This window comes from Urocitellus parryii, chromosome 10 (assembly GCF_045843805.1).
Source record: "Urocitellus parryii isolate mUroPar1 chromosome 10, mUroPar1.hap1, whole genome shotgun sequence".
NCBI lineage: Eukaryota > Metazoa > Chordata > Mammalia > Rodentia > Sciuridae > Urocitellus > Urocitellus parryii.
In genome coordinates this window covers 90,656,395-90,673,119 of record NC_135540.1, presented here as the reverse complement: position 1 = coordinate 90,673,119, position 16,725 = coordinate 90,656,395, and the positions used below count along the sequence as shown (strand labels likewise).

At 34.3% G+C, this 16,725-nt stretch overlaps 1 protein-coding gene across 10 annotated transcripts in view; it reads left to right on the top strand.

The window, feature by feature from the left end:
* Window positions 1–16,725, top strand: part of Rufy3 (RUN and FYVE domain containing 3) — a 76,545-nt gene that overhangs the window by 26,557 nt on the left and 33,263 nt on the right. For 3 of the 10 annotated variants that reach the window (XM_077803193.1, XM_026402575.2, XM_077803194.1), the window contains exon 2: window positions 9,359–9,412. The exons of the other annotated variants lie outside the window; for them this stretch is intronic. In XM_077803193.1, coding sequence (XP_077659319.1) covers window positions 9,359–9,412 — 54 coding nt within the window. The remainder of the gene's footprint in view (window positions 1–9,358; window positions 9,413–16,725) is intronic. 10 annotated transcript variants of the gene reach the window in all.

The window sequence follows — 16,725 nt, the reverse complement described above, 5'->3', positions numbered from 1 at the left end:
CTGCCAAGATCTAATCATGCCATATTCAGATTCCTACACCTGTTTTTTAGCTTTCTCCAAAGCTATGTCTCTTCCCATGCCAGTTTCATAAAATTACCAGATGAGTCTCATGACCATATAAGAACTTTTCATTCTTATACAAGAGACCTATTTGAGCAGCCTTCTGTATTGAACATAGAATATTCCTAGAAGAAGGGTGACAGTAGTTTAGCAGGAGAAGATAATGTCACTTGCCAAGCAGTTACTTTGTGTAAGAACTGTTTGATCTGAGTGTTACAGATTTATTATCTTCTTTAATCCCTTTAGCACCCCTTAAGCTTAGGTACAGTTATTATCTTACTTTATAAATAAGAAAACTGACCTTGCATGATGTAGTAAGTGGTACAAAATTGGGCAGCCAATGGCTCAATCCATCCATAGTATTCATGTCTCGGAAATTCAGTAGACCTGCATTAATAAGGGAAGTCTTCCCGGTCTCTGGTGACTCATTTCCAGCAGTTTTTACATAATATATCATAGTATTGTGCAGCTGAAGTCCTGGGAGAATCCAGATGAACCTAAAGAATTCCATTTGAGGCATTCTTAGTAATTGCTGTCAATTAAATTGAAGACCCCAGTTTTCTATTCATTCACTTTTTTTTTTCTCTTTTCATTTGTTTTTATAAAGTGCACAAAAATATTTACATAGTGCCACAGATACTGCCAAACAGCAAAAATGGTACACTTCTGAAACTGACCAGACTGGCAGGCAGCACTTCTGTATGCTAAATTTAAAGTGTTTCTCACATGAAAGTACAAAGTGATCCAAAAAGCTGTTCATAGTAGCAGTAGTGTAAATCCTTACTCTTTAGCCAAGCATTCCCATGGTTTTCTACAGGTAGTTTTATTTATCCCCTGTTTTCAAACTTCTCTTCAACATACTTTCCTATTCCAACCAGGCTATTGGTTCTGTACTTCACCAAAACCTTGATCATTCTTGTTATACTATTCCCTCTTGAGATTCTTCATGCCAGTGTTAATTTGGGAAAGGGAAAGGACCTCCAATCCCTTCATCCACAAATCCATCTCTAACAAAGCTGACACCTTCATTTCCTGAGTCACTAGGTACTATCTGTGTCACTTGAAATTATTCTCCAGTTATTTAGATTTAATGAATGATTCTTCATTTGAAATAATATAGGAAGGGCTGGGGATATAGCTCAGTTGGTAGAGTGCTTGCGTTGCATGCACAAGGCCCTGGGTTCAATCCCCAGCACCCCCCCCCCAAAAAAAAATGAAATAATATAGGAAGTTTGTTGGGGCAAAACTTCTTTTTCATCCTGCAGAAGGCTTCTGTGTACTGTTTGTGGCAGATATCCAACAGATTTCAGATAGACTCAGTTATTCCTTGTAATCCCAGAAAGTAATTCATTTAAAATAAAAGATTATTAGAATACCTTCCCTTTTTTATATACAATTTGACTTATGGTTTCTGTTTTGTTTGGGGTTTTTTATTTTTTTATTATTTATCTCATGTTCTGAACTCACTCTCATTTTTAGAAAATAGACGTTTAGTATAATTAATAATTTGCTATTGTTGCTTTTTAATATATCTACAAATACTACTAAGTGCTGGTGGAAGTATGGGAGGAAGACATGGGGCTCTGACAGTAGAGAGTGTATGTTGAAACAGCCGTTTTGAAAATCACTTTATCAGTATGAATCAGGGACCTTAGGAAATTAATTCCCAGTGACTATAACAGGCATTTATTCTAAGGAAATATCAGAAATACAGGCAAAAAATTTGTGTATATGTGTGTGTGTGTGTGTGTGTGTGTGTGTGTATCAAAACATTCCAACTTAGGGTAGCAAAACCTTGAAAGCCATTTAAATAACTTAGGAGGAAAATTGTTTACTAATTTGTAAAACATACAACAAGCACTAAAAATGGTGAAAGAATATTTAATGGCATACAGTAATGTTTAGAATATAAGAATTTGAAAACTGTCTCCCAAGCCACATATACACTATGATCACACTTGTTTTAAATGCAAATACACTTAAACATAAGTCAAAGGAAATGTACCAAAAAATGTAAAAAGTGATTATCTCTGATTGGTGGAATTAAAGGCCATCTTTATGTCTTTAAATACTCTACAAGAGGCTGTGTTATTCTGATCAGGAAAAGATTTTTTTTCCAAAAATTTATGAAAATTAAAATTGTGCATTCATTCATCTGTCTTGCTTATATCATATACCAGTACCTTTCCTTGACAAGAGTTTCACCCATCCATGAGTAGAAACAGTCTCCTGAAAGCAGAGCTACTGCTTCAGATTCAGTTTCCAGTGTGTTGTGTTTTTTTTTTTATATATATTTCCATTAAATATTTTGAGTTTTTCCAGGTCACAGACCTGTTTATTGGCATGCTTTGTTTTTGCAACCATCAAAATGCTACATGCAGTGCACAGGGGTCCACCGTGTATCTAGACCCAGTATCTAGTATAGCATTGGATTTATTCCCTTTGTAAGTATTCAGAAAATTTATCTCTCCCTCTCGAGTGCTCTCCTTCGTTCTCTCTCTCTCAGAGGTGGGATTCTAGGGATTTAATTCAGGATGCTTTACCACTGAGCTACATCATCAGTCCTTTTTTTATTTTTTATTTTGGAACAGAGTCTTGCTAAGTTGCTGAAACTGAGCTCACACTTAGAATTCTGCTTTCTCATAGACGTGCACCACCAATGCCAGACTGTCAGGATTCTCTTTGTCACAATATTGTGTTATTACTCTTTGCTTTGGCTGTGTATCCCCACTTTTATAATCAGTCCTATGAGATTAGTTTAGGAATATTTGTTGCCACTTACACAGATACCCTCAGATTGACATTGTCAGGTTCCCAAAATTGTGATTATGTATGCACAAGACAGTCTGTGAACTTTTCAAAGCAAGAAGGTTGTAGCTTTAATACAATCTCAGAAGCCTAGAGGGCAAAGTTCTTTGGACAAGGTTCATCTTTTCTTTTTGCTGTGCTTTGAGAACAGCCTGGCTAGTCACCCTTTCAAGGTAAGTTTTACCCACCCAGCCTCTGGAACTTTGTAAAATCTAAAATCTGGGTGGAAAAAATACTACTAGATTTGTTCTTTATATATATGTTAGTTGTCAATGGATCTTTTATTTATTTATTTACATGCAGTACTGAGGAAAGAACCCCAGGCCTCACTCATGCCATGCAAGTGCTCTACCAGTGAGCCAATACTCCAGCCCCTTAGATTTGTTCTTGTACCCAGTCTCTACCTAACCCACAGAGAAGGTGCATGATGTCTTTGAGACTAAGGTGCTGTACATAAGTTCTGTGTGGAATTTCCCATTTCAGGCCTATTTTCAGTTTTTCCCTACTGATACTCCTGCACTGGTGTCTGTTTTAGTGCAGTGTCCTTAATCATAGTACCTTATAGTCTTTGCTTTCTAATGGTAAACTTTTTCTGGAACTTTCTTAGAACAGAGTGTCTACTTTAATCTTTAGCTTCTGCTTTTCTTTTATATATGTATATGTATGTATGTATGTATGTATGTGTGTATATATATATATATTTATATATAAAATATAGTTGTCAATGGAACTTTATTTTACTTATTTATATGCAGTGCTGAGAATCAAACCCAGTGCCTCATACATGCTCGGCAAGTGTTCTACCACCGAGCTACAACCCCAGCACAACTTCTGTCTTTCTTAAAGGAATTCACATGAACTTGTCTTTGGGTTGTCATCTTTTCAAATGACCCTGAAGTCATTTGTCCTAAACCAATTATTGAAATATGAATAATTTTCCAAATGTACCAGATTAGATTAATGGTGGAGATCAGATGAAAACCAGAGTCCTGAGCCTAGTTACCAAGTACTGGCTAGAAAGAGAGCAAGCACTGTGAGTACACTGGTATCCTCTGCTTTCCAGTTAGGGTTCTATATTTTGTTTTTTTCCTGGTGCCTTTCTTGGCAGGTAAAGAATTTTTCATGTGGCTCCTCGAGGCATCACCAATCTGCTGTGAAGTGCTTTTGAGTACAGGGGAGTAAATACTAAAATTTGTTCCTTTATAATTTTTGTTATTTGAATTTTTCCAGAGAACAAATAGAAAGATCTTAAAAACACTTTTGTAGAGGAACAGTGAAACAAATGTGTCCCTAAATGGCCTCTTGAGTAATCGTTTACTTTTTATATAATTATATATTCTCAAATAAAAATTTCTTTGTTATTGTATTGAAAATAATGGGATATTTTTATTATAGAAAATGTCTTTAGTATTGGTATATATATTTTAATAAAAACAACTTTATTTTGCTAGTTATAGCAATTATATATTTGTATTGAAAAGTTATAGAATATAAAAATATAAAATACAAAATAATGCATTTCACATAAAATTCTAACACCTTCAGCTAACTACTATGAAATATCTACATACAACATTTTGCACTCATGCAATGTTATGCATGTAGATCTTATCATTTCTGTGCCTTGTGACCTGCCTTTTTTTCTCTTATAGTATCTTTCCACACCAGTAAATAGAAATCTCTACCATTTTATTTAATGACTTCAGTTGATTGAACATGCCATAATTTCTTTGACTATTGCCTTACAGACATTTGGATTGTTTCTAAATTTTCTTATCACGGATAGTTTTGGTAAATAGCAGTATGTACAACTTGAACATTTTACCAGTTTTAATTTGTAGAACTGGAAGTTCTAGATCAAATAGGAATACTTAAGTTTTTTGTTAACATTTCCAAGGTGCTTGAAATATTTTAAAACGTGTTTAATAGCATGGTATTATGAAATCTCATACTGGCTACTCCTTTACAATTTTATTGATTGGTTGATTTTGTCTTTCACTGCTGCAATTGGTTGCATTTTCCCATACGTATTAAAATCTAAACCTTCCAAATGATACAGTTGTGAGTTGTTTTTTTTTTTTAAGACAGTAGATTCAGCTTGTGGAGACTTTACTTTTTTTTTTTTTTTAAGACTACCAATAGGGCTCTAAGCAGGAAATACATTTTGCTATTACTCGTGCCATGAGAAATTTTATACTTTTTTAAAATCTCTAGTTTGCTTTCTGAGATAAGGGCTGTTGGGATTTTCTTCCCCTTTCCTGGAACTATAGAACTTAGGCTATGTATGGGATGTACTACATTTCACCTCGGACTCGTACAGTGTCCAGTCCTGAGGGCAGCAGCTTCCCAGCTTAAGTCTCTCAGAGATGTCTCTACCAGTGCAGCCATTCAGGCAAGAGGACAAAGGGTATACTGATGGGGCCCTTTTTTCTTGGCCCCTCACTCCCCATCAGACCCTGTCCTCCTTAGGCTTCCAATGTTATCTGCTAGACTTAATCTATTTTATCTTCACTTATGTCTTTCATTATTAATTCCTTTTTAACTTGGTGTCATAGTTACTTAGATCTCCCCAAGGTCAGTGTCTTCTGCTGCTTTCTATAAAATCTTTTGCTCACCATAAATATGTAATCAATATTAAATGGTTCAAATGTTGATAATTTAATGTTTTATGTTTTCTAAGACCATTTGTAAATCCTGGCTGATATTTTTGGTTTTAGTATACTATGGGGAAAAGATAAACCTTGACCTAAATTACTGATTTATTAGAACAGGACCTCTTAGCATTAATGAAAATTAGCATGACAATTCCTTTGCTAATTTTTGCTATTATATTACCAAGCTAATTAAAGTATTTGTTTAATGGCACCTCAACTGTTAAATTTTTTATTTCGCTTACTTAATTTGGCATGTTTTTCCCTGTGTTTAATGTTTAGCTTAGTTTTGTTTTTTTTTAATCCCTTTTACTTATTTTCTTTTACTATGGCCAAAATGCTTATAAGAATCCAGTTTGGGGCTAGGTTTGTAGCTCAGTGGTTGAGTGCTTGCCTCTCATGAGTAAGGCACTGGGTTCAATCCTTAGCACCACATAATACATATTACAAATGGTTTCTTATAAGCCTAAAGTTGACATTAAGTACCTATGATGTGCTAAGTTCTTAAAATTCATTAGTGTTTAATTTTTTCAACAGCCCTTAAAGGAGTTTTTGTGATCTGTCAGTATTTGGAGCTTCAGCAAGGCATTTGCCTGAGAAACTATGATACATTTGTAAAAATTCACATTCTAAATCAAAGACTTGTAACCTCTAGGAGACAAGCTAACTCCCAGGCCTTGTAAACTTTAACTGTAACTTCGCTGTTTATGGTAATACTGCTAAAGGAAGACTATATCAAGATGAGAGATTGCACAACCCTGGATACATAAACAAGGGAGAATCACTTTTTGAGCCCATTCAAGTGCTTCTCTGGAAGGAGAGAACTTAAGCCATATCCCTCATCCAAAGGAAAAAAGAAGCAACTATATAGGGAACATGGCCATGTTGGCAAGGAATGTTTCCCAGCCTTGTCTTTTGCCAACACCACAGGATGAGCCAGTGACCAAGAGCTCATCCACTGTCCACAGAGCAGTGCCTGCATCCCAGCCCTGTCTCAACATCAAAGCCAGGGCCTCTCTGTCAGACCACACTGCTGTCATTAATTGAGTTACCATGTACCTTAAAAGCAAATAGTTAACAGCAGACCTGATTAAATATTTCCAGAGCTGTATAATTAGTCTGCTGTTTCGTTCCTCTTAGATCTAAAACAGAATAATAGCCAGGAAAATAAGTAAGCCTTAAATAAACTGTGCTTCCTAATTCAGGGCCATTGTACAATTCCAGCCTTGTCTCTGAATTTCTTGACTAAAAAAAGGTCTTTGTTCATATACACTTTTTTAAAAAGATTACTAAATTGTGTTAAGTGCACCATTTTAATCCAGGTGTTTGGAGTGGTGGCTGCAATGTTTCATTCCAGTCACATGGCACTACACACACTGCAGAGATGCTGCTTTGCCTAGTCAGTGTTTTGAGCAGAGATTCTGAGGCTGTTTAGGCAAAGTAACTTTAGAAATTCCCCTTAACCATGTGCTTTAACATTTCTTTTATACATCTGGCACAATTCTGATTTGGGCAACTCTGAATTATTAATTATTTCTAGAAAGAAAATATTTATTAGAAAAATTTTAATCCAGACCTGTCTGTGGTAGGGCTTTAGATCTTTAGATTCCTCTTCTCTGTAATTTGTTAATGCGTATTATTATGATACAAAATAATGTTGATACACTGTGTGTGTGTGTGTGTGTGTTTCATTGGGGATATAACCAGGGCGTTATACTGCTAAGCAAGCATTCTACCCTGAGCTACATTTCCAGACCTTTTTATTTTCATTTTGAGTGCAGAGGCTGACCTTGTTCTTGAGATCCTCCTGCCTCCACCTCCAAAATCACTGGGATTATAGGTGTGCACCATCATGCTCATCTTGCCATGCACTTCTTTGACTAATATATTAGATGCTGCTATTATTGTTTTAATAATTTGGATATATTCCAAAGGCACAATTTTAAAAATATATTTTACTAGCCAGGTGTGGTGGCACACACCTGTAATCCCAGCAACTCAGGCAGCTGAGGCAGGAAAGTTACAAATTCAAAGCCAGCCTCAGCAACTTAACAAGGCCCTAAGCAACTTAGTGAGACCCTGTTTCAACAAAAATAAATAAATAAAAAAGACTGGGGATATAGCTCAGTGTTTAAGCACTCCTGGGTTTAATCCATGGTTATACACTCTAAAACTTATCTATGTCCTAGCTCCTGATATCTATTCTTTATTACAACAACATCCTGAGATGCTAAAATAAAGAGAAAACATTAAAAGGAAAAGACAGGTGAGCACCATAGTGCATGCCTGTAATCCCAGTGGCTGGGAAGACTGAGACAGGAAGATCATGAGTTCAAAGCCAGCCTCAGAAAAAGTGAAGCAACTCAGTGAGACCCTGTCTGTAAATAAAATACAAAATATGACTGGGGCTGAGGCTCAGTGGTTGAGTACCCATGAGTTCAATCCTTAGTACAAAAAAAAAGGAAAAGATAGCCCTTTACCTTTCTAGGAGAGGTAGGTTCTCAACTGATTTCATTACCCTGAGAATCAAAACTTTATAAACTTTAAAAAAAAAAAAAAACAGAAAATGTGTCTGATAGAGATAGGCAAGTGCTCTGAATGGGACTTGCCAAAGGAAACGTCAGAGAGATCTCTGGTACCCACTACACATTTCTAGGTACCTACCTAGAAATTCACTTTCCAGATCTTTCTCTAACAAATCTTAGAGGATCTTTATATTTTTTATATTTTGCTTTAGTAAGTAGGATTTTATTTGATTAGATGACAAGTATAGCTTTGAATTCAATAAAATAAAGAATAAAATGATTTGTAAAGTGACATACTTTTGACTTGCAAGTCTGTAGAGCAAATGATGTATATAGTTAAAAGTACATTCTTATGGATCTGTGATCCTACATAATATAGATCTGTAGCATATTATATTGTCTGAGGATTTTACCTGAAAACCACCTATGCAAAATGTCTAAATATAATATATGTCAGCACCAATTTACTATAAATTTATAGTAGCCAACATTTGTTGTATTTTTTTCTGTGTGAGATAACTTCTAAGTGCTTTACATATATAGATCCATGAATCCAAAATTGTTTTTAAAACCTCTGGAAATCACAACCTATTTTCACAAATTTGCCAAAGCTCAATTGGTGAAAAAACATGACTAAATTTACTTGAGGCTGTTTGTAGTTCTTGTCCAATTTAATCTGAATATTCACTTATTTCTTGCAATAATATTAATGTGTTTGATTATGGGTGCTGCCTCAGATCATAGTAACTCTGTATGCTGAGTAAACAGTTAGCTTTATTGAATTTTAAGTGCTTTATTTTGGGTTTCTTCAAAGCAGCATCCTTTCCTTTTGTGTTTTAGGAAAGGACAGTGTGGAGGTGTTATTTTATTTGTTGTTAATTTAAGAAAAGTCACTCATTTGCATCTTGAGATTTTTCCTGGTTCTAAAAAATATTCAGCTTCACTGAGATGATCAAAATAAATGTTGAATGATGTTAATGTTGAATATACTTAGAATACAAAGTGTTTAATTTGGTTTCAGTAGAAAAAAAATCTCTGTTGCTGTTTTATGGGATATGCATTTTTCTTTATGTTAGAAACTTTTAAATTACTAATCTTATCTTTGAAACATATTTAGTAATCCTTGTTGATATCTCTGCTTAGTAGGTTATATTCCCAGACTTTTTCAACTGTTAATCTTTGAACTAAACAGAAAAAGTACTAAGAACTTCCCTTTCAGTTATCCTTTTGGAAATCTTATTTTAATAGCACTTTTCTTTCTTGGCTTGCATGACATTTTATCTTTCTTTTCCTTTCTTTTTGCCGTTTGCAAAGACTCTTGGGAGGATTTGACAGATTTGGTGGAGCAAATGCGCGATGATACAGAAGGTGCGTGCCACACCAACATCTTTCAGCTTTTTTCTTTATTTCTTTTTTAAATTTTCTAACCACCTTTTAATTGTTTTCCATAAGAAGGAGTGTCAGATTTAGGTTTTATTTTCCATGGCAGTAACTGAGAAAACTTTATGCTTGTGATTCCAGTAAAATAGCATTAGTGTATATTTACACCGATCTTTTAGGATATTCATTAAATAACATGTTTAAAAGGGACATTATTTCAAGATCACATCAAGTTTTTCTATGGCTTTTTTTATTGGGAAGGATAAAATTTATCATATATGTATATGTACGTGTGCATGTGTGTGTGTGTGTGTGTGTGTGTGTGTATGTGTGTGTATGTGTGTGTAAATTTCACAGTGAAAAACAGATCCCAGGAATCTAAAGTGTTCTGGAATGTTACTATGATTTGCACATTCCCAAGGTATTAAACACTTTCAGCTTTAACATATAAACAGCATTACTTACTAATGGAATTATTTTGACAAGTAGCACATATTTTATAATACTGAACATTTCCCAAACCAAAAATTATTTCTTCTGTAATTCTTTCACATAAATATATCTGTATCCAAAACCAAGCTTACTTTGACCCTTTTCTCCAAATCAATTACTCAAATTTTTATTTCTGTCTATAGCACACCGTTCTAGTGTCACTGGGCAGAAACTTTGGGCCATTTTTGACTTCTCTGTTTTCTTAACAGATTTTCTCAATTCGACCCTTTCCAATTACTTCAGTTCTTCATGGCAAGCCATTTGATCCTCTTCCCCAAAATTCATTTTACATAAGTCTCTCAGATAAATCATCCCTAGTAATTTTAACTACATTGAATCCCTGTTCCAAACTTACAATAGTTCCAATGCTTTTGTAGGAAACAATAGGAAAGTTTCATCTCTTGTAATTATCAGCTACATAAATAGCCCTAAGACAGAGCCCAGGTATCAGGGCCTTTTAGGCTTGATATAAACCAGTAAAGACATGTAGGAACACAAGAGGTCCAAGAGGCATTGTCTCCCCCAGCATTTTACAAGCGAGGCACAGAGGAATGAGGAATTTTTTCCAACATCCCTCAAGGAATATGAGAGAGACAGATCTGATTGTTCTACATCAGATATTTAATTGTTCTAGGTCACAGTGATGCCCTCTAACATCTGTTTAAATTACTTGTATGGAATAAACTGAATAAACGGGGAACTCTTTGTATTTCCCACCTAAATGTCTTATGTTGTATCAAAAAAGAAGTCAGACTATTGTCCCAACGTGTTTCCAGAGATATTTCTAGGTGGTGTTTTTTGGCATGGAATTCATCAGGTAAAGATACCTGAAGAAGTTTGGAAAACTCTCCAAAAGTAAAATTGATTATATTATGATATAGCAGCCCAATGAAGAAATCAGTATGATTTCATAGGGAATGCTAATACAAGCTTGGATTATGAAAGAACATCTACTAAAGATTAAAGAAATGTATATCTAGCCAAGATGTACAAAAGAATGGTTTTGGAAAATAAGTCACCAAATAAGCTCACTCAATGCTAAATCCAGTTGAATGGGCTTTTTTTTTATTTTGTTTGAAGATAACAAGAAAACAGTACTAGTTTATTACTGGAGGCTAGCAATTAAACCATGACCTGAAGCAAGATAAGGCAGAATTTCCTTTTTACTTTTAGTTGTGAAACTCTTTAAAGTGTATAAAATAGAAAAAAATAGTATGATGGATTCTCTATCTCTATAACCTAGCTTCAGTAATTGTCAATATTTGCCGGTCTCACTCTGTTTCCACAGCTTTGTTTATGGAACATTTTAAACTGCAAACTTTACATCTTATCATCTGTAAATACTTAAGTACCACATCTAATAAAATTAGCAGTAATTCTTAAAAATATCTAATACTCAGCCCATTTTCAAAATCTGTTGATTGTCTCAAGTAATGTCTTCCTGTTGGCTTATCTGAATCAAACTCCATGTAGGATATGCATTATTAAGTCTCTTATATATGTACTATAAAGACTACCACTTTATAGTGTACAGGTCACTGGTTGTTAGTCACAAAATTGTGTGCTTCTGTCACCACTCTCTAATCCTAGAATATTTTCATCACCCTATAAAGAAATCCCATACATATTAGTAGCCACTTTTTATTTCTACTTCCTCTCAAGCCTCTGACAACCACTAATCTATGTTCTATCTCTATAGATCTGCCTATTCTGGACATTTCATATGAACAAAATCATAAAATATTTGGCCTTTGTGTCTGACTTCTTTCATTTAGCAGGTTTTCATTATTCATCCATGTTGTAACATGTATCATAACTTCATTCCTTTTATGACCGAATAATATTCTATTGTATGAATACACAACATTTTGTCTATCCATTTATCTATTGGTGGACACTGGACTTGTTTCTACTTTGGGGCTAATTAGGAGAAATTATATTTTGAATAGCAGTATGCGAAGTTTTATGTTTCACATTAGGACTATATCTAGGAGTAGAATTGTTAGATCAAATGGTAACCTTTATGTTTAACTTTTTGGAGGACTGCCAGTCTATTTTCCAAACAGCTATACCATTTTCATTTCTACCAGCAATGTACAAGGATTTTAATTTCTCTACTTCCTCACTAACATGTTTTTTTCCTTTAAAAAAAAAACTATAGTAGAGATTGTTTCTGGACTCTGAATATTCCATTAATCTATGTGTCTGTACTTAATGACAGTTCCACATCATCTTGATTACTGTTGCTTAGTAGTAAGTTTTGAAATCAGGAAATGTGTCATCCAATGTTATTCTTATTTTTCAAGACTGGCTATTCTGGGTCCCTTGCATTTCCACATGTACTTTATGACAAGTTTATCAATTTCTGCAAAAATACATCTGGGAGTTTGACAGGGATTGCCTTGAATCTGTACATCAGTTTGAGGAGTACTGTCATCTTAGCAATATTAAGTCTTCTGATTTATGAACATAGGAAGTATATTTATTTTGATCTTTTTAAATTTTATTCCACAAGATTTCATCATTTTCAGTGTATAAAACTTGCATCTCTTTTGTTAAATTTATTTGTAAGTATTTGTTCTTTTTGCTGCTATAATAAATGGAATTTATAATGAGATTAATAACAATAAAATAGAACAGTAATAAAAATATACTCTAATAAAAGTAGGTGAATATGGTTGCCTCAAAAGTTTTATTGTATTGTATATCTTAGCATACAATTTTTTCAATTTTTCTTTTTCTTTTTTTACTTGTTGAGAACTTTTCACTTTTTCATGTAAAGATCTTTATAGCTTCTCTTTGGCATATACAAATAGCCAACAACACTATTCTGCACTTTGGGACCATTCTTAAGTAAGATGAGGGTTACTTGAGGCAGTAGCACAAGATTTCATCACATGACTCAGAAAAGTCAGTATATTATTTAAAACTTACAAATTGTTTATTTCTGGAGTTTTCCATTTAATATTTTCAGACCACAGTTGACATCCTTCAGAAAACAAAACCTCAGAGAAGAGGAGATTGCTATACAATTCAGTTTTGTGTATCGATCTTGTACCCTTCAACCTTGCCAAACTCTTTTATTAGCTAATACTTTTTCTGTGTGTGTGGAGATCCCCTCCCTGGCACCGCATACTGGGGATAGAACTCAGAGGTCCTCTACAGGAATATCCCCAGCGTTTTTTCTTTCTCTTTTTAGATGATGTATTGCCAAGAGGCTAGCCTCAAACTTCTTTTGTACTGCCTCAGTATCCCAAGTCTCTGGGATTACAGGAGTATGCCACCATGCCCAATTTGTGTGTGTAGATTCTTTTGGAAATTTCTTTTAACATACAATATTATGTCAACTACAAATGATTTTACTTCTTTCTTTCCAGCCTGGATGCCTTTGTTTGTTTTCATGTCTAACTGCCCTAGCTAGACCCTCCTGTATAGGGTTGATTAGAAGTAGTGGGAACAGAAATCTTTGTTTCTAAACTTTGGGAAAGACTTCAGTCTTTTGTATTACTTTTTCATGGATGCCTTTTACCAGGTTAAGGAAGGCCTCTTTTCTTCCCAGTTTGTTGAGTATATTATTAAAGGATGTTGGATATATCAAATGTTTTGTCTGAACTGAGCATGGTGGCTCATGCCTGTAATCCCAGCTACTCTGGAGATTAAGGTATCACAAATTCATGGTTAGCCTGGGCAATTTAGCAAGACCCTGTCTCAAAATTTAAAAATTGAAAATGAAAAGGGTTGGGTGTGTAGCTAAGTGATAGCCCCAAGGTTCACTCTCCCCATACCAGTCCCCCGCCCAAAAAAAAGTGCTTTGCCCTTTTACCCTATTGAAATATCACAATTCAAATACTGTTTGTTCTTTATTCCATTAGTTTAGCATATTACATTGATTTTTATATGTTGTACCAACCTTGCATTCTAGTACAAATCCCACGTAGTCTTGCTACATAATCTTTTTTGTATATTGCCAGATTTGGTTTGTCAGTATTTTGTTGAGGATTTTTGCATCTATAGTCATAAAGAGTATTGTAATTTTCTTATGTTCTTGTTTGTTTGGGATCTCAAAGAAATCCTAGTCTTATAGAATGAATTGGCAAGTTGCTTCTTCTATATTTTGGAAGACTTGTGAAGGACTGATGTTAATTCTTTAAATTACTGATATATTCCAGCAATGATCCTGACTTGGTCTGTGTTTTTGTTTTGTTTTGTTTGCAGTACTGAGGATTGAACCCAGAGCCCTCTACCACTGGGCTACATCCTAGCCCTTAACTAGCTCCTTTAACAGGTTTCAACCCAGAGAAAGTGTTACTTAAACAAATTTTCTCTTTATATCTATTAAGTAGAAGTACATAACAATATCTTAAATAGCATTAAGCAGAAAAGATAGATATGAATATAAATATATAGATAATCTAAAGGTCCTAAGACTCTAACATTTTTAGTAAATGAGAATTGATAAAGGTTCTCATACAAATAAATGTAATCAAACTAATTATTTTTTAATTAATTTTTTTAGTACTTTCAGTTACATCTTTCACAATTAATGACAACTCATTTATGCCCACTTACATTCTAAAACAATTGTAGCAAAAATTCAAAATAGATTTACTTAGGAATTATTGATCTTTAGTTATTCCCAACATATAGGGTAAGTTTTCCTCTGTGTATTTTTCTGTTAGTGATTTTAATTTCATATAATAACTCCCAGGTATTATTGAAAAGCCTGAATAACAACTGTTTTGTTTCTTATATAAGATAAAGCTTTGATCTGACAAATAATCAGAAATTCTGAGGAATAACTGCTATCACGCTTCATAAATTATTCCCACTTGACCAGGAACTGGGTGTAATGTAACATACTGAATACTAGCATAACATTAAATATACCTTACTTTTCCTTCAGTTATTTATAAAACGTTTGAAGACTGTGTATGAGCATTAGTCATTGCACTAGGAGATGAAATGAGGTCTTGGTCAGATGAGTGGTTTTCAGAACAGTGTGATTCACCATCATTCTTAGTCATGTGACTTTGGACTCAACTTTGTCATCACTATTAACTAAATGAGTTGTGTGACTCTAATTATATGGAAATTTGCAGTTCAAAAAGATGCAGTAGTCACATGATCTTGAAAGAACTTTGATTGGAAAACCAATCAATGTAGCCTATTATTCTTTTTTTTTTTTTTTAAGTATGAGGGATTTAACCCAGGGGTGCTTAACCACTGAGCCACATCCCTATCCCTTTTTATTTTTTATTTTGAGACAGGGTCTTGCTGAGTTGCTTAGAACCTTGCTGAGTTGCTGATGCAGGCTTGAATTTACAATCCTCTTGTCTCAGCCTCCCAGACCACTGGGATTACAGACATGCACCACTGCTCCTAGCTCATTTTAGCTTATTATTCTAACTGTATTCCCTACCAATGTGATTTGTACCAGCATCCATCTAATCACCAAAACTTGAAATGTAGAGATTATTTCCCATTCTTCAAGTTCTGCCTTTTCCTACATGTGCAAATGGTCATGGAGTCTTGAAATCATGACATTTTACCCCAGAATGCCTCTCAAATCTATATCCCTCTTCTCTATACAGCATCCTCTATTGTAGTTTCATCTTTTATTACTCTGCTTAACTATTGTAGTAGTCCCTTTCTTACTCCCCAACTTTAGAGTTCAGGCTCCTTTTCAATTCATCTTCAACAAGAATGCTAAAATGACGTCTCAAAAATTCAAATTTTGTGACATCACACCTTACGTTAAAATCTTCACTGAGTTTAAGGTAAAAAACATACTCCTTAAATAATGTCCTTAGCAATCAATCCTGTCTCGGTCTTGTGTCATTCTCAACACTTAATGTGAATCGTAACTCCTGGCATGTTTTTCTGAGTATGCCATGTTCTTTCATATTTCTATTTACCCAGTCTGTTCCTTCTATCCTGTTCCCTCAACATCTCTACTCCTATCCCTTCCTAACCTAATTTATTTTTGTCCTTTAAGATGAACTTAAAAGTGTGATCCTCTAAAAATGTATGGACACATATCTGCCTCTTAAATTTGAAGGAAAAATAGAGAATCAGGTCAGATGCTCTTCATCTGTATATATTCCCATAGCATCCTATGTATAGGATTTCTATTTGTAGTGATTTTGCAGTGCTTCTCAAAGTTGGAAGTACACTCAAATGTAGAGAAAATGATATTATAGTTGCAGCCTGCCTGAAACCCTAAAATGATGTCATTTTCTACTATATTTGCCTTAAAAATATGGAAAACTTACATTCAATTCTATAAATAGGCATATTTTATTTAATATAAAGACATGTAAAATTATTTTTCCTGGAATAAAACTGATCACCGTTAAAGATGATAATGTTTATCCTGAAATTTTCTAGTGTTCACTATACACTGCCCCCTCCTGTTCTCCAGAAATTTTTATTAGCCAAGTTTGAAAAAGAGAAAAGTAAGCACTTTGATGGCAGGACACTAGGCCTGTTAACCTCTATGTTCCTAGCATTAAGCCATGTCTAAGCACAATAGATGTTCACTATTAATTAAAAAGTAATTAAAAGAAAGTTCAGCATTGGAATAACAGTGTTAAATGTTAGCACTGTGAAATTTTAAAATTTTTGTTATTATTCTTATAGAAAAAATAGGACTAATAACACTGTGAAAAATTATACTTTTTTTTTCTTTTTTTGTACAGCTGAGGATCAAACCCTGGGCCTTACACATGCTTGGCTAGTGTTCTGTGACTGAACTACAACCCAACCAAAAAATTATGCGTTTCTTAAAAAAATCATTCTGTCCTATACCA